Source organism: Bufo gargarizans, chromosome 8, assembly GCF_014858855.1.
Source record: "Bufo gargarizans isolate SCDJY-AF-19 chromosome 8, ASM1485885v1, whole genome shotgun sequence".
Taxonomy (NCBI): Eukaryota; Metazoa; Chordata; class Amphibia; order Anura; family Bufonidae; genus Bufo; species Bufo gargarizans.
In genome coordinates, this window is record NC_058087.1 from 49,867,080 (window position 1) to 49,889,649 (window position 22,570).

At 45.0% G+C, this 22,570-nt stretch overlaps 2 protein-coding genes across 3 annotated transcripts; one reads left to right on the forward strand and one right to left on the reverse strand.

The window, feature by feature from the left end:
- Positions 1-3,082: 3,082 nt before the first annotated feature.
- On the reverse strand, positions 3,083-6,496 carry LOC122944486 (SRSF protein kinase 1-like). The gene has a single exon (XM_044302808.1). It carries the CDS (start codon positions 6,422-6,424, stop codon positions 4,661-4,663), a length of 1,764 nt encoding a protein of 587 aa, XP_044158743.1. The 5' UTR covers positions 6,425-6,496; the 3' UTR covers positions 3,083-4,660.
- Positions 6,497-6,740: 244 nt separating this feature from the next.
- Positions 6,741-19,970, forward strand: TRUB2 (TruB pseudouridine synthase family member 2). Of its 2 annotated transcripts, none has more exons than XM_044303790.1 (9): positions 6,741-6,867; positions 10,242-10,375; positions 10,496-10,627; positions 11,170-11,244; positions 14,329-14,390; positions 14,547-14,628; positions 16,646-16,718; positions 17,220-17,356; positions 18,645-19,970. In XM_044303790.1, the coding sequence occupies exons 2-9, from the start codon at positions 10,258-10,260 to the stop codon at positions 18,932-18,934; spliced, it is 969 nt and encodes a 322-aa protein (XP_044159725.1). In that variant the 5' UTR covers positions 6,741-6,867; positions 10,242-10,257; the 3' UTR covers positions 18,935-19,970. The 2 variants fall into 2 exon arrangements, with proteins under 2 accessions (XP_044159725.1, XP_044159727.1); XM_044303792.1 differs by having other exon boundaries at positions 6,836-6,971.
- Positions 19,971-22,570: the final 2,600 nt, after the last annotated feature.

The window sequence follows — 22,570 nt, forward strand, 5'->3', positions numbered from 1 at the left end:
AGATGCTCCAGAATTCGTATTGCATGGAGTTATTAACACAGACATGTCAGGAGAGGAGACGGGTCCTCTTTGGCAGTGTTTTCACAAAATGTAACAAATCACCGTACTAAAATAGTTGTGTGACAGCAAGTCGCACATTTGCGTTGTGTGACTTTGAGACACGTCGCTGTGGGGACATACCCTAGGGGCTCATGACCATGTCTGTATTGCGGTCTGCTAACCATGGACCCCTTTCGTGTGCACTCTGCTTCTCTCACTCCCATCACTAGTAATGTCCTATTGACAAGTACAGTCATGTTCTATAACCTGCAGAACAGACAGAACACGGATGATGTGCACTGTCTGTCCGTTTATTTGCAGACCCTTTGAAATGAATGGGTCAGACTGGACACATACAATGGACCCTAATGGTCCTTACACACATGAACTTGCACTGGCTTTTTTTTTTTTTTTTTATATATAACCATAGAAAGCTGGGTTTTTTTTCAATCCTGTTTTATGGCATTTTCTCTATAAAAGAGCTTCAACATACTGCGTTTAAAAAAAAAACAAAAAAAAAAAAACATGCATTTCCTATAGATTTTCAGCAAACATCTGGGACAGGCGTTTTTCCCATAAATTATTTTTTTTTAAATGCCACTAAAACAGCATAAGTGCCGCAAAACACAATTAAAAACCTTTATTAAAATCTGTTAGAAAGGCGTTTTATTTTAGAAGGGAAGCTGTCACTATGAAAATGCAGTGCAACCAGCAGGCCGAGGTTATGGAGCTGAGCAGATTGAGAGTTTTATGGGAAAAGACTACGTATAAGGGCCCATTCAGACGGCCGTAGTGCTTTGCGGATCTGCAAAACACGGATACCGGCCATGTGCGTCCCACAATTTGCGGACTGCACATGGCCGCAACCATAATAGAAAATGCCTATTCTTGTCCACGAAAAAGAATAGGACATGTTTTATCTTTTCCACGGAGCTGCAGAACGGAATCACGTATGCAGACAGCACACAGTGTGCTGTCCGCATCTTTTGCGCACCCATTGAAATGAATAGGTCCGAATACGGCCGTCTAAATGAGCCCTAAGGGTGGGTTCACATCATTTATGCCTCCATTTGACGTATACATTACAAAAAAAAAATACAAAAACGTAGCATACCACGTGTTTGTATCCTGCATACAGTGTGTGTGTGTATATATATATATATATATATATATATATATATATATATATTTTACAATGGAACTCTATGGTGAACGGATGCCACGGTATGGCATCAGTCTGAGGCATCCGTTTAACGTATACTTTTTTTGTATATGTTAAACAGATGGGAAAAACGTGAAGTGAACCCGGACTAACTTGTCATTTATTGACCTAAAACCCTTCTCAAAATGTGCTGGGCTCGGGAGTCCAGTAGGCGGTCTTATCAGTGACAGATCTCCCTGCATGACACAGAAACGGTCAATCGCTGATTGGGACCACCCATTGGACCCCCAAGCCAAAAATTAGCAGTTTTGGATCAGTCTTGTACCAAAATCATACTACTCAACGTAACAGGTTCCCGGTAAAGGGGTTGTCTCAAGATATAATCTTATCTGCTATGGACAGGATAGGGGATAACCATCTCAATGGTGGGGGTCTGACCAAGCCTGCGCACTGCTGCTCCGTTCCTTCTCTATTGTACTACCTGAGATAGTAAAGTGCCGCCATCTCCATGCTCAACCTGGAACTTCATTTATTTGGGGGACTCGAGACCTCCGTTCTCATGATCAGTAGTTGCCGTTTGTCACCTGAGCTACCACAATTGTCCAGACACATTCTGCTGCCCGATCTGACAATGGGCGTGGAGAGAGGCAGGACAAGCGCCAAGGTACCCATCCTGCACTCACTGGTCCAATTCTAGCTGAAGGGGTTGTCTGGTCCCGGAAGGAAACTGTACAAGGACGGAGGATCTACTTGAAATAAAGATATCATTACTTACCCGGCAGAGCTGGTGCTATCAGCTGCAGCGGTAACTTGACATATATAACAAACAATTTAGTGGCCTCAGCGGTGCACTGGAGAGGCATGTGATTGACAATATATTACCACTGCAGCCAATGTGACGCACAAGATCTGTCAGGTAAGTAATAATCACTTCTTTATCACAGGCGCCTCACCTGCAATAAGAACTGGCCCTTTCAAGCAAGTTAGAAAAAAAATAAAAATAATAAAAGGCATAAAAACCCATTGGCGCCAAATTGTGACTCTTCCCCCCCCCCCCCTTTTTTTAAAGGCATTTCGGGCACAAACTAAATTTGGACTTAGGACCATGTTGTCCATAAGATTTAAAAAAAAAAAAAATAATAAGTTAGGCCTCTGGCACACGAAAGTGTGCGCCCCTTGGCTGTATTGCTGACCGCATTTGCAGATCCACAATATACGGGCACCATTCCATGTGCATTCCGCATCATGGATCCATTCACTTCAATGGGTCCGCAAATCTGGAGATGCGGAATGGTACCCTACGGAAGTAGTACGGAGTGCTGCCGTGGGGTTTCGTCCCGTACTTCGGTTCCGCAAAAAGATATAACAGGTCCTATCTTTTTGCGGAACGGCCAGATCTCGGACCCATCAAAGTGCATGAATCCGCGATCCACTGCCCCACGGTGGGAGTTCGCGCATTGCGGCCCGCAGCACGGCCACGGGCGCACACGTCCGTGTGCAAGAGCCCTTAATGGGTCCGCGATCCGGCCGTTCCGCAAAAAGATAGGACATGTTCTATCTTTTTGCGCAACGGAAGTACGGAACGAAACCCCGCGGTAGCATTTCGTAGTGCTTCCGTTCCGCAACTCCGGACCCATTTAAGTGAACGGGTCCACATCCGTGATGTGGAATGCACACGGAATGGTGCCCGTGTATTGCGGATCCGCAATACGGCCACGGAGCGCACACGTTCGTGTGAAAGAGGCCTTATGGACAGTATCAATACCATACTAGATGTATAAAGTATATAACCAAAACCTCTCCACCACTGCGGCCCGCAAGAACCAAGCAGTAATGCAAAGTACAACCCAAGACAAAGCATCGAGATGAACTACACAACTCGCAGCCTGATCCAGCAGTCCATCCCCAATGGCAACAGTACTTTATTCCTTACATTCTTACAATATATCACATATTAAAATGTGCTCAACAATAAAAGGAAAACGTTTCAGGAACAAAATGTGATGTAGAACTGGTGGACTCTCCCAGAACCCTCCACACAAACATAGGTGTCAGGGGTCTGGACAGAGACGGCTAACACAGAAACCTTCAAAAAGGGGCACAAACTTTGAAACCGGATAACGTGAAACAGATGAAAGCATATATAAAATGTAACAGTGGTGGACTGGACTGAAAATGCACACAGCATAGTCCTGAAGAGAGTCCAGGACGCTTGAAGGGTCCATGTTCTCCTAGCCTTACCAATGTTCCTCTGCATAGCATTATCATATGACTACATGTAGAGATGATGTAGAGCAAAAAACAAAAAGAAAAAAAAAAAAAAAACTGGAAACAGAGGATAATTATTTTCTCCACCGTTGATGAATTTTGTAGCCACCAGAAATAAGAACCAACATCTTTATAGTATGGAACTCAACTCTACAAGAGTCAGGACTTCAATGTCATATTAGGGTTTTCCTCATTCTGTCAGATAAACAAGGACCGTTGACAAAAGGATGGCCCAGATAAGAAATACGTGGCTACATTCTTTCACAAACAGTGCCACACCTGTCCACAGGATGTCTATGGTATCGCAGCACAGGCATACACCACCTGCAGACAGGTGTAGCACTGCTCTTGGAAGAAAGCAGCCACATTATTCTAGTCCCAGACAAAAGATGAACCCAATCCTTTAAAGGGGTTGGGCCACGCCTGACACCGATGGCAGATCGCTAGGATATAGCATCAGATAGTAGCGGGTACCACTTCTGGGACCAGCACCTATCTCCAGAAAAGGGTCCCTTAAAGTAAAGGAGAGCACAGTGAGCATGCATGGCTTGCTCTCCATTAATTGCTATGGCCGTTCCAAAAATACCCAAGCGAGCATGTTCGCCTCTTTACGCAAGTCTGATAGCAGTAAATGGAGAACACACTGCACATGCTCGACCGCCTCTCCGAACTGCCATACTGGAGAACGGAGGCTGGCTGCGCTCGCCATCACTTTTGGGGGCCCATTGTGGAGACTGGATTGTGTCCCAGAGGTGGGACCCGCACCTATAGAACATTGATGGAATATCTTAGCACAGGGATCAGCTGTTCTGAAACTACAACTCCCAGAATTCAACTCACACTTCTATGGGAGTTACAAGAACAGCCAAGCAAGAGTACATGCTGGGGGTTGTAGTTTCACAGCAGCTGGAGTGCCAAAAGGTTGCTGATCCCTGTGCTAGCGCTATGCCATCAATGTCTGAAATTGGAACACCCCTTTAATAGTCATTGTAAAATAAACCAGTTGGAAAACCCTGTAATCCATTAACAACATCCCTGCCGATTTTGCATCCTAGAAATAGATGACAGCGCCAAAGTGTTCGCAGTCTGCCTTTTAATGGGATAGCATTCTCCGCTGACCGTAGGTTTAAAGATAGCCCTTTGACACTGAACATGGAACACACCGAACAGCGTCCATCACCGGCTACACCTCTACGACTGCAGCCAAGCGTGCTGGAGGCATTGAGCCGCCGTAGCCCGCTTCTCTGGGACTAATTCCAGCATGGGCAGCAAAAAGTCTGCAAAGCACGCCGCATCCTCTTCAGACCACTCGTACTTTTCTTTCAGGACGTCGGCCAAACCCCAAGGCTTCAGCTTGGAAATATGTTTCAGGTCGCCTTTCTTGGTGAAGAATTCTTTGGAGTGTTTTCCAGCTGCGATGAGCTTGCGTGGGATCTGGCCCAAGAGCTCAATGATCAGAGCAATGTGGTCTTCATCGCGGTGGTAGTCCTCCCCAGAGTGAGGCTCAAACAAGTAATCTCCTGTGGCCAACTCAAACGCCATGCAGGCTGTACTCCAGATATCTGCAGGGGTGCTGTATCCTGCCCCAAGGAGAACTTCCAATGAGCGATACTGCCTGGTCTGAATGTCCTCTGTGAAGTGCTTCTGCGTCCAGCAGGCGTTGCCCAGGTCGGCCACCTTCACCCTTATTTTTTCAGCGTTCTGGGGGTCTAGAGGATTGATGAGGAAGTCGGCAGCTGTCAGTTTTCCATCGCCCATTGCTTCATTGTCGTCCTTCACAGCAGGTTCTTTCTGCTCCTCACCTTCTCCTTTTTCTGGACAGATCTCCTCATTGTCATTCTGCTCTGGTGGTTGAGTGATGGCTGGTGGGCAGGAATCGCCGTGGGGAGAAGTAGGATTAGAACCATCATCTGTGGCATTGGGTTGGGGGAAGCTTGGGTTGGCATTGGTGAGGCTATCAGAAGACCTCTCAGATGGAAGTCCATTCACTGTGCGCTCCGATTCGTTGCCGGGTGTTGGAGAATGCTCTGGGTTGGGCACCTCCTGTTCAGCATCTTCATCGTCCACTTCCATCCCCACGATCTCCTGGACCCGTTTTTCCAGCAGTTCTGCCTGACGCTTCTGTTTCTTCTTCAGTTTTTTCTTCTTGTTCTTTGTCAGTTTGGCGGAAGGTTTGGGCTGTGGCGCTGTACTCACCGCGGAACCGGAGGGCGGCGGGGCCCCCGAGCGAATCCACTGGGTGGCGTCACAGGCCAGCCTGCGCACGTAGGGCTCGTCCACGCACAGCAGGATGTTCTCCGGCTTCAGGTCGGTGTGGATGATCTTGCACTTGGTGTGCAGGTAGTCCAGGCCCTGGAGGACCTGCCTGATGATGCTCTTCACACCCTGCACAGGCATCCCCTGGTAGTTGGACTTGATGATCCACTTCAGCAAGTGATGCCCCAGGACCTCAAACACCATGCAGATGTGGGAGCCATTGGCCCCCGAGATCTTGAAGTCGTCCAGCAGCTGCACCACCTTCTCCCGCCCGCTGTCGTTGGGGTCGGTGTCTCGGACGGCTCTCAGCAGCTTGATCTCGTCCAGGGCCGTCTCCGTGTAGTGCTCGGCGCCCTTCACCACCTTCAGGGCCACGAACTGCTTCCCCTGCACGTCCCAGCACAGCCACACCGTGGAGAAGTGGCCCCAGCCCAGCTTCCTCATCACGTGGTAGCGGTTACTGAACAGGTCGCCGATCTGCACCCGGTAATAACCGCCTTTACAGTAATCGTTCGGGTCTTCCTGCTCCTCGTCATCGCTGCCCAGGATCTCCTCCTCCTCTTCCTCCGGGGGATCATCCGCAGGCGGCGGGTCCGGGCCAGCCCTGCGCTGCTGAGCGGCTTCCGCCGGCCTCTTAGGGATTTTCTTGGCTTTCGACCGTTTCTTACGAGCTTGCAGCGCCAGCACTTTCTTCTCCATGTCCGCAGCCGGTCAGCGGAAAAGACATGCGCAGCGACCTTTGCCCTCTACAATTTTTTTTTTTCCCGTCCCGCCTAACCGCCGCTCTCAGGACACGCCTACTGCCTAAACCTATAAGCCCACGCCCCGCCCCTGTTTGTCACTACAATCAAAAACTCCGCCCGCTCCCAGCGGGGCGCGCCCCCTCGCCGCTGTCACTCATCTGAAGCCCCGCCTCCGCCAGGCCACGCGAGAGTCTTTCTTCCTCGTGCAGTTGGTGGGACCTTTCCACGTGTCACGTGTTGGAGGGGGGAGGAAGTGGGCGGGTCTTCTGCGCGACCTCGGAAGTTCTTGATGGGAACCAATTGCTTTCTGGGTTAAACTCACTCTAAGCGGAAGCTAATGGCGGCCGCCATGGGAGGCATGGGGACTGCGACATCTGTGGTGGGGACATTGGGATAGCTGTAAGTGCTTGTTAGATTACAGGGGAGTATATGTATGGTGTACACAGTGCCAGCAGGGGGTTATTGGTCACAGGGACTATGTCTGTACGTGACCCTAACACCAGGTAGGTTATGTGATCTTCATGTCCGTTCTGCTTCGACAATATATATATATCAGGTAGATTAAAGGGTATCTGTGACACTGGCTGACCTGTTACATGTGCGCTTGGCAGCTAGAGGCATCTGTGTTGGTCCCATGTTCATATGTGCCCGCATTGCTGAGAAAAATTATGTTTTAACCTCTTCAGGACAGAGGGCGTACAGGTATGCCCTTATGTCCTGGTACTTAAGGACACAGGGCGTACCTGTACACCCTGTGTATTTCCGATCACAGCTGCGCAGCAGGCTGTGATCGGAAGTCGGTGCCTGCTCAAATCATTGGGCAGGCACCTCAGCTAAATGCCCGGGGTGGTCACCGTGACCCCCCCCCCCCCATGTCGGCAATAACCGGCTTTTACCTATTGCGGCGGCGGGCGGTGCCATCGGGTCCCTATGGGGCTGTAGGGGGGACCCGATGGCTTGGAAGGCAGCGCGATGTCTAAGGAAGGCATCGCGCTGCCTTCTGGTGAACAGCCTGTGAGGTCCAGCCCCCTGGATCTCACAGGCCCCGGAAGCTGTATGAGTAATACACAGTATTACTCATACAGCCAATGCATTCCAATACAGAAGTATTAGAATGCATTGTTAAGGATTAGACCCCCAAAAGTTCAAGTCCCGAAGTGGGACCAAAAATTAAGTGAAAAAATAAAGTCCCCCCCCCCGCCCCCCCCAAAAAAAAAATTAAAAGTTTCAAGTAAAAATAAACAAAAACGTCATTTTCCCCAAATAAAGTTAAAAAAAATGGGGGGGGGGGGAGTATACATACAAGGTATCTCCACGTTTTTGTCGACCGGCTATATAAAGATATCACATGACCTAACCCCTCAGATGAACACCGTAAAAAATAAAAACTGTGCTAAATAAACATTTTTTTTGTCACCTTACATCACAAAAAGTACAACAGCAAGCGATCAAAAAGGCGTTTGCCCACCAAAATAGTGCCAATCTAACCGTAACCTCATTCCACAAAAAATGAGCCCCTACTTGAGATAATCGCCCAAAAAATAAATAAAAACTATGGCTCAGAATATGGAGACACTAAAACATCATTTTTTTTTTTGTTTTAAAAAAAGCTGTTATTGTGTAAAACTTACATAAATAAAAAAAGTATACATATTAGGTATCGCCGCGTCCGTATCGATCGACTCTATAAAAATATCACATGACCTAACCCCTCAGATGAACACCGTAAAAATTTAAAATAAAAACTGTGCTAAATAAACAATTTTTTGTCACCTTACATCACAAGAAGTGTAATATCAAGTGATCAAAAAGTCCCACGCACCCCAAAATAGTGCCAATAAAACCATTATCTCATCCCGCAAAAATCATACCCTACCCAAGGTAATCGCCCAAAAACTGAAAAAATTATGGCTCTCGGACTATGGAAACACTAAAACGTGATTATTATTTTTTTGGCTTCAAAAATTAAATCATTGTGTAAAACTTACATAAATAAAAAAAAGTATACATATTCGGTATCGCCGCGTCCGTGACAACCTGGCCTATAAAAATACCACATGATCTAACCTGTCAGATGAATGTTGTAAATAACAAAAAATAAAAACGGTGCCAAAACAGCTATTTCTTGTTATCTTGCCGCACAAAAAGTGTAATATAGAGCAACCAAAAATCATATGTACCCTAAACTAGTACCAAAAAAACTGCCACCCTATCCCGTAGTTTCTAAAATGGGGTCACTTTTTTCAAGTTTCTACTCTAGGGGTGCATCAGGGGGGCTTCAAATGGGACATGGTGTAAAAAACAAAAAACAGTCCAGCAAAATCTGCGCAATGCGTTTTAATGCGTTTTTCACGCGCGTGATAAAAAACTGAAGGTTTACAAACAACATCTAGCAACCATCAGTGAAAAACGCATCGCACCCGCACTTGCTTGCGGATGCAATGCGTTTTTCACGCAGCCCCATTCACTTCTATGGGGCCAGGGCTGCGTGAAAAACGCAGAATATAGAACATGCTGCGATTTTCACGCAACGCAGAACTGATGCGTGAAAAACAACACTCATGTACACAGACCCATTGAAACGAATGGGTCATGATTCAGTGCGGGTGCTATGCGTTCATGTCACGCATTGCACCCGCGCGGAAAACTCGCTCGTGTGAAAGGGGCCAAAGGGTTAACAACGTTTTGTAAAATCAGTTTTGAATACCTTGAGGGGTGTAGTTTTAGATGGGGTACATTTATGGAGTTTCTACTCTAGGGGTGCATCAGGGGGGCTTCAAAAAAAAAAGTCCAGCAAAACCTGCCTTCCAAAAACCGTATGGCATTCCTTTCCTTCTGCGCCCTGCCGTGTGCCCGTACAGCGGTTTATGACCACATATGGGGTGTTTATGTAAACTACAGAATCAGAGCCATAAATATTGAGTTTGGTTTGGCTGTTAACCCTTACTTTGTAACTGAAAAAAAATTATTAAAATGGAAAATCTGCCAAAAAAGTGAAATTTTTTAATTGTATCTCTATTTTCCCTTAATTCTTGTGGAACACCCAAAGGGTTAACAAAGTTTGTATAATCAGTTTTGAATACCTTGAGGGGTGTAGTTTCTAGAATGGGGTCATTTTTGGGTGGTTTCTCTTATGTAAGCCTCACAAAGTGACTTCAGACCTGAACTGGTCCCTAAAAATTGTTTTTTTGAAAATTTCTGAAAGATTTCAAGATTTGCTTCTAAACTTCTTAGCCTTGTAACATCCCCAAAAAATAAAATATCATTCCCAAAATGATCTAAACATGAAGTAGACATATGGGGAATGTAAAGTAATAACTATTTTTGGAGGTATTACTATGTATTATAAAAGTAGAGAAATTGAAACTTGGAAATTTGCAATTGTTTACAATTTTTTTCTAAATTTGGTATTTTTTTTAATATGAATAAAAATGATTTTATTTTTTGACTTCATTTTACCAGTGTCATGAAGTACAATATGTGACGAAAAAACAAATCTCAGAATGGCCTGGATAAGTCAAAGCGTTTTAAGGTTATCACCACTTAAAGTGACACTGGTCAGATTTGCAATAAATGGCCTGGTCCTGAAGGTGAAATAAGGCTGTGTCCTAAAGGGGTTAATATATGCAAATGAGCCTTCTACTTTACACCAGTTTGATAAATGACCCCTCAATTGTCCATAGCCTTTAACACACTGTTCCCCCCACACATTGCTACGCACTGGACAATAGTCACAGATTGAAATAACCAATTCTGTGCTTCTGCATTCTCAGAGACTGATGTACAGCCATGGCACTTTCCGCTTCTTCAGCTTATCGAATGTTACATGGAATATTTGCAGTATATAAACCCCCCGGGATGAGATGGAAGTCTGTACGAGACACGATAGAGATGAAACTTTTACAAGGTACTTCTGCTTTGAAGGAAGTTATTATTCCAATTAAATGATATAAGTACAATTTTTAGATTTGTCATTCATGTATTGTCTAAATATTAGCAGAAGTAATGTTTTGGCTTGTTCATCCAGAGCTGAACTCCCTCGAGCAGCCAGCACCTCGGCAGCAGATCCTCTTCCTACCACACATTCAAGAGAGCAGCAGTGGGGTAGAACTAACCAAAGTTGTGACCTCCGTTCCTTCCCTGGCTGATCATAAACTGGGTTGGTACCAAACTCTCAACATTTGGGCTAATGCATACAACAGTTATGGCTCAGTGTCCATGCTGTGGACTGCAAATAGTGGTCCAAAATGCATGGGCAGTGGCCATGTGCATTCTGTATTGCAGTGCGGACCCTTTTACTTGAATGTGTCTGTGATCCACAAGATATGAATGTTCTATCTTTTTGCGGTGCAGAGGTACGGACCCGAAAGCCCACGGAAACACTTTGTAGTGTTTCTGTGGGATTCCGATCCGTGCCTCTGGTCCTCAAAAATATAGAACAAGTTCTATCTTTGGCCATATCTCGCGTATCGTGGACCTTTTTGAAGTCAATGGGTTTGTATCCGCAGCACGGGGTGCACACAGCCGGTGCCCATTTATTGCAAACCCGTCTTTTGCGGTCCGCAATCCGAGCACCGCGGCCATACGGTCATGTGCATGAGCCCTTTCTCTAGAGTGATGTTTTCAGGAATATTGATAATAGTATGTATATGATGTACCGGTAAATGATTTATGTCATGTTTCTCTTATATGGCTTACCAGTCAAGGGACCATTCTACACTTACCTGAAGGTTGGTGTGGGACACAACCTGGATACAAGATCATCAGGAGTTTTTGGTGAGCTTTCCACTAATCAATGTAATGTTATGCGTAAGACTTTGTTCTCACTGTTATTCTCTGTCCGGTTTCTGTTGCTCTGTAATAGCTAGAATAGTGTAGTATGCTCTGCGATTCTGTACATAACCGAGATCTCTGAGGCTGGTCACGCCTACCTTAACACTGGGTTCACACCTGAGCGTTTTACAGCGTGTACAAACGCGCTGTAAAACGCTCAACACATGAAAACCAATGCTTCCCTATGGCCCTGGTTCACACTTGAGCGTTTTACAGCGCGTTTGAACGTGCTGAAAAACGCCCTACGCTCAAAAAAGTTCTTGAGCTTCTTTGGGGTGTTTTTTTTCGCGCGTTCCCGTACATAGACTTTCGGGAACGCGCGACAATGGGCGTTCGCTTGTCTCTGTATGCGCGATTGTACAATATGTACAATCGCGCATACAGAGCGCTCCTTTCAGAACGCTCAGGTGTGAACCCAGTGTCAAGGCACTGTTTCTTCATAAATTGCCATACAAAATAGCGCAGCATGCAGCTATTGCAACATTTATATCTATTAATAAATGGCCAAGTCTAATATTTTTGACTGGCTTGATTTGGTTACCTTTATCTACTTTTAGGACTGATGTAGTAATAGATCTAATTTATGCAGACATACATTTTGAAGGGTTCCCAAACTTTCAAGCACCGCTATGTGACATTTCCACGTTGAAAGCTAGGGATCTCTAGTAGGGATGAGCGAATTTCGCAAAAAACTTTGTAATACTGTACGGAGTTCTCGCTCCGGTACCTAGTCGTACCTTGGAATCGAACCCAAGTTCGGTACCAAGTTTTTTTTGTTTTTTTTTACAGTAATAATTAATTCCCAAAGTTATTACACAAAGTCTTGCGTGACTTTGCGAAGTAATAACTTCGGCTCATCGGAGCCAATACATTCTAATACTGTACGAAGAAGGAACTCAGTACAGTATTACAACAACGTTTTTTGCGAATCAACTTCGGATACATTATCCGAAGTCGATTCGCTCATCCCTAATCTCTAGGACTAAAATATACATGAAATCAAAGCATAGGCAGGCATTTATTAAAGTGTACCTAACCTTCTGAACTATTGTATTAAAAACTATTCTGAAAGGGCCATAATAAATTTTTGTAATATTTAGTACTTATTTTACTGTTTTAGGGATCTAACCTGAAGTTCACGTTTCCATCGCGTCTGATTCCACTGTGGGGCCACCGTAAGGGATGTACAGGCAGGAGAACACATCGCTTCTCCTGCCTGTGCCGAGGCATCTGCTATGTTGGGCTTTAGCAGAGCAGCAATGTGTGCTCCTGGCTGTACATCTCTCACTGCGGCCCCACAGTGGAATCTGGACACCGCTGACATGTCAACAGTGTACGAGTGCACGGATTCCAAAGTGCTATAGACACCTGAACTTCAATAAAATAGTAAAATAAGTATATTACAAAGATTAACTATGGCGCATTTAGAATAGTTCTTCATAAAGTGGTTCAGAAGGTTAAGTACACTGTAAGGATTCTGTCGCAGATGAAAAAAGTTTCACTTTTGTTTTTTGTATTTTTTTGTACAAGGTCCTGACAGATTTAAAAGGGTTCTCTTACTTCAGCAAATGTCATTTATCACGTAGACATAGTTATTACAAGGCCCTTACCAATGTATTGTGATTATCCATAACTTTCTTTACATGATGAATGCTATTTGCTGAAGTAAGACAACCCCTTTAAGAAAATGTTTGCCAGGGCTGCTGGTCTTAGTAAATTTTCCCCATAGTTCTTTGACATACTGTCGTAAGGGTGCATTCACAGTGTATGTTTGGCACATGTGCAGGAAACACTCCCGGTGTACTCATACATGTATCCATAGACCCCTCTATTCATCCCACTGGCCTTCTTTAGGCCAATATATAGTATTTTTAACGGTGTGTAGAAAGGCTATGCAAATCTATACAGAAGCAGGTCTGTAAATTCTCCTAGGTATACCTTAAATGCATTGTGTATGCTCCCTACGGCCCCTTTCACACGGGCGAGTATTCCATGGGGATTCGATGCGTGAGTTGAACGCATTGCACCCGCACTGAATCCCGACCCATTCATTTCTATGGGGCTGTTCACATGAGTGGTGATTTTCACGCATCACTTGTGAAACGTGAAAATCGAAGCATGCTCTATTTTGTGAGTTTTTCACGTAACCAGGCCCCATAGAAATGAATGGGGTTGCGTGAAAATCGCAAGCAAGTGCGGATGCGGTGCGATTTTCACGCACGGTTGCTAGGAGATGATCGGGATGGAGACCAGATCATTATTATTTTCCCTTATAACATGGTTATAAGGGAAAATAATAGCATTCTGAATACAGAATGCATAGTAAAATAGCGCTGGAGGGGTTAATTTTTTTTAAAATAAAATAAAAAAATATTTAACTCACCCTAACCCACTTGATCGCGCAGCCGCAGTGGTGACGTCACTCCGGTCATCACATGGTCCATCACATGATCTTTTACCATGGTGATGGATCATGTGATGACCGGAGTGACATCAACACAGGTCCTGTTGCTACACACAGAAAAGAAAGAAGACAGAAGAAATGCCGGCTGCGCGATCAAGTGGATTAAGGTGAGTTAAATTATTATTATTATTTTAACCCCTCCAGCGCTATTGTACTATGCATTCTGTATTCAGAATGTATTATTTTCCCTTATAACATGGTTATAAGGGAAAATAATACAATCTACAGAACACCGATCCCAAGCCCGAACTTCTTTACAGAAGTTCGGGTTTGGGTACCAAGCATGTGCGATTTTTCTCACGCGAGTGCAAAACACATTACAATGTTTTACACTTGCGCGGAAAAATCGTGCATGTTCCCGCAACGCACCCGCACCTTTTCCCGCAACGCCCGTCTGAAAGAGGCCTAAAAGAAGAGCAACTTTTGAATTTAAAACAAAAAGGCCCTTATGTGTGCCGACCATGACTGCATTGCCAACGCGGCCTTCGTGAATTAATCAGGGGTGCTGCAGTTACTGATTCCACCCTGCCGTGCGTAACCTTGTTCTGATATTGTTTTTTCAGTGCTTGGAATTGGGAACGGCAACAAACTTCTTACTGCTATTTATAAGAAGCATTATACCAAGGTAGGCGGAAGTATGCATTTTGTTTGTGTCGTTTAAATAACCTCACAGATACACGTCTAACCTCTGACAGTGATCACATGTATTCAATCTGTGACATGTTTTTATCATGCATTTGATTATGAGCAGATCTTTTCTGATTTCTGTTTTATTTTGAAGGCCTATACTGTGTCTGGTGTGTTTGGTAAAGCCACAGATGACTTTTCAGATGTTGGGAAAGTTATTGAGAAGACCACTTACAGTGAGTGTCCTTAATCATACCGAAAGCCCCCAACTGCTTGGTGTTTGAGACTACAGGAAATAAATGCAATCATTTATAAGTTCTATGATTCTCCTGGTGCCTTCAAAGGAATGTGTCATCAGAAAATGACCTATATTTCAAATCGTGTTTTTAAAGAATTGGTAATGTTTTTAATTTTCCCTGTCAATATCTAAAATAGAAAACATATTATAAGCGTTAAAAACCTCCTGTTTTCACACTGGGCGCTAACCCTAATAATAGGTGCCACTTTTTGGTCTGTAAAGATCACTTTACTGCAGTTATCATTACAGTCAGGATTACAATGACCGATATCACCTATATAGATTACATAGGATCCACCATTCACAATAGGTGATAAGCTTGTCTACTGCCTCCTGACCTCTGCACAGATCACAGAGCATGCCTAGAAAACTCTCCCATAATAGTCAATGAGGTCCCCTCCTGACCATTGTGCCGTAAAGCAATTCTCTAAATGCTCTCTTAATGCTGTTAAGAACAGCTGAGGAAAGATGGTCGCTCCATAATCAAGGTTCAAGAAATAAAATGTAAAAAAAAAAGACAGATTATAAAAAATGGATATGCGTTGCAATCTGGTTTTAACTGGCGGGAACATTTTTTGGTGACACATTCCCTTTAACAATCCTCTTGAAGTCTTGATCCTCACAGGTTACAATAGGCCTGTTGGGCAGCAGTGGTGAATATGATTTCTCATCATCCCACTTTTGTGAAGTGCAGTTTTTTCACCCTGTAGATACTGATGACCTATCCTCACGTCATCAGTATCTGATTGGAGGGGTCTGACATCCAGCACCCTCACCGATCAGCAGCTTCTTGGGCCAGAAACAAAACAGTGCACAGAGCCATGGCGGTGTCCTGCAGCTCGGCTTCCATTAGCCTGCTGAAAACAGCCGATCAGTGAGGGTGCTGGGTGTCAGACCCCCCCTACTGATTATATATTAATGACCTGAGGATAACTACAGGTTGGAAAAACCCCTGAAAGTGAAGCAACTTTGCAATAGGTCTTAATTCAAAATTTCCTATTTTGTTTATGCAGCTCATATGCAGGCCTATGCATCTCCATGGCAACAGGCAGCAAACATATTCTGTGATGTGTAATTCTGCGGCCTTGCAGGCAGTCTGATGCTTTATTCCATTTGTCTTCTACTTTGTGGTAATGTAGGTTAGCCAGAGGTAGAGGACAGAGAGAGGAGAATGACTGAACAGTACATTTGTAGGCTAGCCCTATACCTGGTGGTGGATCCGCTGAAGTTATGAAGAGGCGCCGGCCTATACAGAACTTTGGCGGCTCCATCGCCGTTTCTAACTGTAAGACTGCTTCCTAGCTGTCTTACATATAGACCATTTTCTACATCTAAAACAGGCATAGAAAATGGTAGATAAGACAGGCCTACCGGCCTGTCCCTTTTCCCCGCTTTAGGCCTGGCGTGAGTGGGGAGAAGTCGCAGATTGCGGAGTAAAGGACCTTTTCGCCGCAATCTGCCTTAGAAATACGCCTAATATATTTTTTTTTAATCAGATAGTTTTTTATTGACAGAGAATCAAGAGGATATTACATCAGTCATACAGCTTGACCATCATACATTGCAAATAATTTGTTGAATACAACTCATTGTGAACGCTCATAGTTTCATCAATTACAAACTTAAAATACTCAAAAACTGCGACAATAACCCCAAATCACGAAATACGCCTTATTTAGGTGTATTTAATTAATTTTCAGAATTTCAGCCTCAATTGCCGCGTATATGTGGCAAATACAGTTCTGAAATATAAAATTCACCAGGGAAACCTTCCCTAAATCACGAGTCCCATGACTTGACTTCAAGACGCATTTCATCTGGTTACCAGTTATTACAGTTACCGGTTATTTACAGTCTTTTTGAAATACATTCCTTTTCTAGATTTGCTGCTATTATTTTACTTATTTCTATTTTAGTATATGATGTAAATTTGACTTTTATTCCCCCCCCCACAGAACACATTACAAGAGACAGATTGGAGCGGGTCTTGGCAATGGTTCAGGGAGCCAACCAAAAGGCATTGCTGACGTATGTGAAATAAAGCAATACATCATTTTTTTACTTTCACTTTTGCCCAAAAATGTGAAATGTTCTTCACACAGATACATGTGATATGTCATTATTTGGTTAGCAAATGCATTTTTTTTTTTTCATCTTATCTTTTACATAAAAACAGTAGCTTAGCTTCCAGTTCTAGTTCTGTACTATGTACATTTTTTTTTTTTCCTGAAGCCTAAAATACTACGTGTCATAAAATCTCCCTTTTACACTTGTTTTCTGATCTGGTGTAGATAAAGTTGCATGGGGGGGCAGGCTATTTGTTTTAGATCCTTGTTTTGTTTTCTGCAATCTAGAACAGTACAGCTGGTCCTAGAAGGCGTATTTGATACAACCACATTATTGTCTTTAAAAATATATATTATATTTATAATTTTTTATTTTTTTTTGCAAGTGACGACTCTCTTTATAAAAGTAACCAAAAGCTTTTTAATTCTGTGAAAAAACATGTCTTCTCTATCTCTATTCCAGGCACAGTCATGTGGACTTGAAGAGTCAGGAGGCTTATGAGATGGCAGTACAAGGCGTTCTCCGGCCCATGGTGAAATCCCCTCCTCTAGTTCTGGGGGTACGATGTGTTGAGTTTTCCTCACCTAACTTCACATTAGGTAAGATTCCCGTTATAGTTGTTCTAATAAGTGACATAACAGAATTTACAGAATAAAGTAGGACAGTGACGTCATGATACAAAGGGGTGAAATCTATTATTTCAATTTGATTTGTAAATCTTAGGCTTCGTTCACATCACTGTTCAGCCTTTCTGTTCTCGGGCAGGAAAACGGAAAGGACAGATTCGGCACATAACTGAGCCGAACGAAACCCACGGGCCCCATAGACTATAATGGGGTCCGTTAGGTTTCCGCTCAAAGGAAGGTTTTTGAAGTGGAGACAAAAGTCTTGCGTGCACAACTTTTTGTCTCCGCTCAAAATCTTCTTCTGAGCGGAAACCTAACAGACCCCATTATAGTCTATGGGGCCCCAGGGCTCAGTTATGTGCTGAATCCGTCCTTTCCGTTTTCCTGCCCCTAAACTGGGCAGGAGAACGGAAACGGTGATGTGAGCGAAGCCTAAAAAGGGATTATCTACTCTTTTATATTGATGGTCTATCCTCAGGTTAGGCCATCAGTATCAGATTGAAGGAGTCCGACACCCCCCGCTGATCAGTGGTTCCGGAGTGGCGACAGAACCTCTACAGCTGTGTCTGTCTTATAGTGGACTGAGATGGTTACTGCAGCGCTGCTCCAATTCACTGCAGTGGGAGTACCCCCCCCTACTCGGATATCGATGGGCAACAGCCCTGTATATAATATGACAGCTGTTCTGATGTATTAAACACCAGGGCAGCAATTGGTGATATAAAAATGTTAAAGGGGTATTCCCATTTCAGACAACGGGGGTATATCGCTAGGATATGCCCCCATTGTCTGATTGGTGCAGGTCACGCCCCTGGGACCCGCACCTACACTGAGAACGGAGCGACCCCGGCCACCGCCACGCACTCTCCCCATAAGATTAAATAGGGTTGCACCACGCCGCCATTCATTTCTATGCGGCCCGCATTTTTCGGCGGCCCCATAGAAATTAATGGAGGGCAACTGGGCATGTGCAGTGCACCCTCCACAATCTTCAGGGGTCCGTTCTTGATGTAGGTGCGGTCCCAGCGATATCCCCCCCCCCCCCCCCCCATTGTCTGAGATGAGGAGACCCATTTAAACCAATATAGTATTTGTTAATAATGTGGGGGGTTTTCTTTGTGTTTATTCCTCTTACATCCAGCCGGATGTGATTATCTATTGGTTACTGGTAATTGGTGATTATCTATTGGATAGCTAGAACTGTATGACTGATATAGCTACTAGCAATATAAACCAAATATGCATTTTATTCCTTATTCAGAGATCCAGTGCATGCACGAGACCCAGCAGTATCTTCGCAAACTAATCCATGAGATTGGCTTAGAACTAAGATCCTCTGCAGCCTGCACGAAGGTGCGCCGCACACGGGATGGCCCCTTCACTCTGGACTGTGCCTTAACACATAGACACTGGGATCTGAACAGCATCACCAATGCAATAGAAGAGTGTAGACCTATAGCTACAGAAATGTGCAAGGAGGACACAAGCATGATCTGGGAAAATGATGATGAAGAAGATTCAATGACCAAAGAAGAGAGCAATATCCAGTGATGGTATAACTCACTAACCTTTTATGGGATGCTCTGGTTAAGAATCATGTATATTGCCAACTGTTCATATCCACCGATCCTTACTGTCTCCTCATGGGATATACATGCATAAATCATATTACAGTGTGAGTCAAAGGAACAGTACTCCTTTTTTGCATCCCGGCAGAGCCAGGGTGTCCATGTAGCAAAGTGGCCCACTAAACCATAGCAGTGACTACAATAAGTGAACGCGCAGAAGTTCGGTGCACTCACAGGAGCAGTTCCTGCAACTTTCCAGGATCTGGCCATCCTGCTGACAAGACATTTCTGAGCACCTCTTTCTTGGAGACTTTTATAAGACCAGGAATAAGGGGTCATAGTGATGTTTTGGTGATATCGCGCTTGTTAGACGACCTCATCGTAGTATAGAAAGCTTTCTCCCAGAAAACCTGTATGTCAGGCATTCCCACCATATGCAAAAATAGATTCTCCTACGTCTCTGCGGGTGTTGAGAAAATAGAACAAAGGATTTACTCTACCACTGCAACAGCACCTTCGTTTTTTTGTCTGTGTGTATATCTAAAGGTCCTTTTACACGGATCGATAATCGGGCCAGTTCGTTTTTTTAATTGCTTGTTCCCGATAACTGGCCTGTGTAAAAAGTGCCGGTGATCACCCAATGAATGAGAAAACGCTCATCCTGTCGGCACCAAAAATCATTGATCCCGCGCAGCAGATGGTGCTGTCTATACAGAGGTCTGCTGCCCAGGACAATGATTTTCTATGGAGACAAGCGATCACTTGTCCCAATACAGGGGAGGTAATTGCTGCATGTAAATGCAGTCTGAATTGCATGAAGAGCTTGATTCCATATTGCATCGAATGAAGTGGGATTTTTGAAAAGGCGGTTTGCAGATTGTAAGCATCACATTTAGCTCTTTAATTGCCCATTCATATACCAGTCTCCTAAACCTTTTCATTGGTACCATATTGGGATGCATAGGACCGTTCCATCACATTTTATTCCTTAGTGACCAATAAAAAAGGTTTTGCCGGTTTCCATATGGGATAAATATTTTAATATTTTGGGTATTTTTACATGCGGTGATGCCCCTAATGTGTACATTTCTTTTTATTTTATTATATAGTTCCTATAGGGAACGATAACAAGCAATCGTTAGGTTGTTTCTTTCATAGACTCCAATAGGAACTAATGTGCAGCAACCTCCTGTCACACAGGAGGAGGGGGCTGCTGCACACACACTCCGGCTCCCCTGATCCCTGCCGGGGAAAGCCAGAGCACACCCGGAAGCGCGTGCTTCCTGGTTTAAGCACGTACAGATGCCTTGGTCACGTTTGACCACGGCATCCAAAGGCTTAAATGTCATTAATGCCAGTCACAGACACAAGTCCTGGCTGTGTACAGGGCTGGTCGGGAAGGGGTTGTTCCATCTTGGACATTGGGGGCATATCTCTAAGATATGCCCCCAGTGTCTTATAGGTGCAAGTCCCACCTCTGAGACCCGCAACTATCCTTATAACAGAGCCCGCAAAGCGCCGTAGGATGCACTGTGCATGCGCTGCCGCCCTCCGTTCATTTCTGTGGAAATGCCGAAAATAGCCTAAATGAATGGGAAGCACACCGCAAGTGCGGCCACTGCTCTATTCACTTCTATAGGACTTACGGAAACAGCCGAGCCAGCGTTAGGCTATTTTCGGCAGTCCCATAGAAATAAATGGAAGGTGGCAAAGCATGCGTGGTGCACCCTCTGGCACTTTGCGGGCTCTATTCTAAGGATAGGTGCGGGTCCCAGGGGTGGGACACTCTCCTATCAGACATTGGGGGCATATCTTTGTTATATGCCCCAATGTCCATGATAGGACAACTTTTTTAACCACCGAGTACTGCATGGGTGTACGGCCAGCAGTAGGCTCTATTTAGACTAATGAGGACTGTTTCATTCGTATGCGTTATTAAAACAGGTTTTCAAGACTTAAATACATTTGGTACATCAGTAGTTTATCGTTGGGGTCCGACACCTGGGACCTCTGCTGGTGAGCTGTTTGAGAAAGCTCCAGTGCTCCTGTGAGCGCCACAGGTTTCTCTAAGCTCAACAAGCATAGGCGGTGTACATTGTATAGCGGCTGTGCTTGGTATTGTACTGAGCCCCATTCACTTCTATGGGGCTGAGCTGTGCCTAGGCCATGTGACCGATGAACGTGACGTCACTGGCCTAGGAAAAGCTGTAAAGGGCCGTGGTGCTACTGCACGCGCCACTGCCTTCTCAAACATCTGATCAGTGGGGGTCCTGGGTTTCGGTCCCCCACCCATTAGATACTGATGACTTATCCTGAGGATAAGTCATCAGTATTTAAATAGAACCTGTCACCTCAAAAACGCATATAAAACCACCAGCGTTGCCTCATAGTAGCCCCCAGTCTGTTAATAATCATATGTTTGATCCGGTAGTCAGATGCTCCATAGATTAAAAAGCCATGTTTTAAGCGCCATCAGCGCGATCTTGCCAGTCAGCTTGAAGTCAAGGTAAGCATGCCCTCTAACCGTCCCCTCTTTTGTTAGATTGACCGTCTTGCGCATGCGCAAGACTTATGCGATCCCGGATGCACTGCAGGCTTTAAATCTAACAAAAGGGACAGTTAGGGGGCGTGCTTACCTTGACTTCAAGCTGACCGGCAAGATGGCGCTTAAAACATGGCTTTTTATTCTATGGAGTAGGGCTGCAACGATTAATCGATGTAATCGATTATATTCGATAACTGGATTCGTTGTCGACGAATCCAGTTATCGAATAATCGCCGATTTGTTGCTATTCGGGCGGGCGGGCGCTGCATCTTTATTTTACCTTTTTACAATGACGCTCCCGCTCCTGTAACAGCCAGGCAGAGCGGACGGCGGCGTAACGTCACTCAATCACGTGACGCGCCTGCTCCGCCTCCTTCATTCATGAAGTGGGCGGAGCAGGCGCGTCACGTGATTGAGTGACGTTACGCCGCCGTCCGCTCTGCCTGGCTGTTACAGGAGCGGGAGCGTCATTGTAAAAAGGTAAAATAAAGATGCAAGCGCCGGGGCTGTTAGGGGGAAGGGGGGGTCTGTGTATAGCACTGCTATGGGGAGGGGGGGGTCTGTGTATAGCACTGCTATGGGGAGGGGGGAGGATCTGTCTATAGCACTGCTATGGGGAGGAGGGGGGGTCTGTGTATGGCACTGCTATGGGAAGGGGGGTCTGTGCACTGTTATGAGGAAAGGGATCTGTGCACTGTTATGCCCATAACAGTGCACATATCCCCCTCTCCATAACTACGCCGTCCACAGATCCCCCATAATAGTGTCGTCCACAGATCCCCCATAATAGTGTCGTCCACAGATCCCCCATAATAGTGTCGTCCACAGATCCCCCATAATAGTGTCGTCCACAGATCCCCCATAAACGCCGTCCACAGATCCCCCATAAACGCCGTCCACAGATCCCCAATAGTGTCGTCCACAGATCCCCCATAAACGCCGTCCACAGATCCCCCATAAGTGTCGTCCACAGATCCCCCATAAGTGTCGTCCACAGATCCCCATAAGTGTCGTCCACAGATCCCCCATAAGTGTCGTCCACAGATCCCCCATAAGTGTCGTCCACAGATCCCC

Excerpts from the sequence above, each read along its gene's own strand:
- LOC122944486 (XM_044302808.1), bottom strand. The coding sequence starts at position 6,424 with ATGGAGAAGAAAGTGCTGGCGCTGCAAGCTCGTAAGAAACGGTCGAAA.
- TRUB2 (XM_044303790.1), top strand. The coding sequence starts at position 10,258 with ATGGCACTTTCCGCTTCTTCAGCTTATCGAATGTTACATGGAATATTT. Across the intron at positions 10,628-11,169 it reads CCTGGCTGATCATAAACTGG|TCAAGGGACCATTCTACACT; the intron begins GTTGGTACCAAA and ends ATGGCTTACCAG. Across the intron at positions 11,245-14,328 it reads AAGATCATCAGGAGTTTTTG|TGCTTGGAATTGGGAACGGC; the intron begins GTGAGCTTTCCA and ends TTGTTTTTTCAG.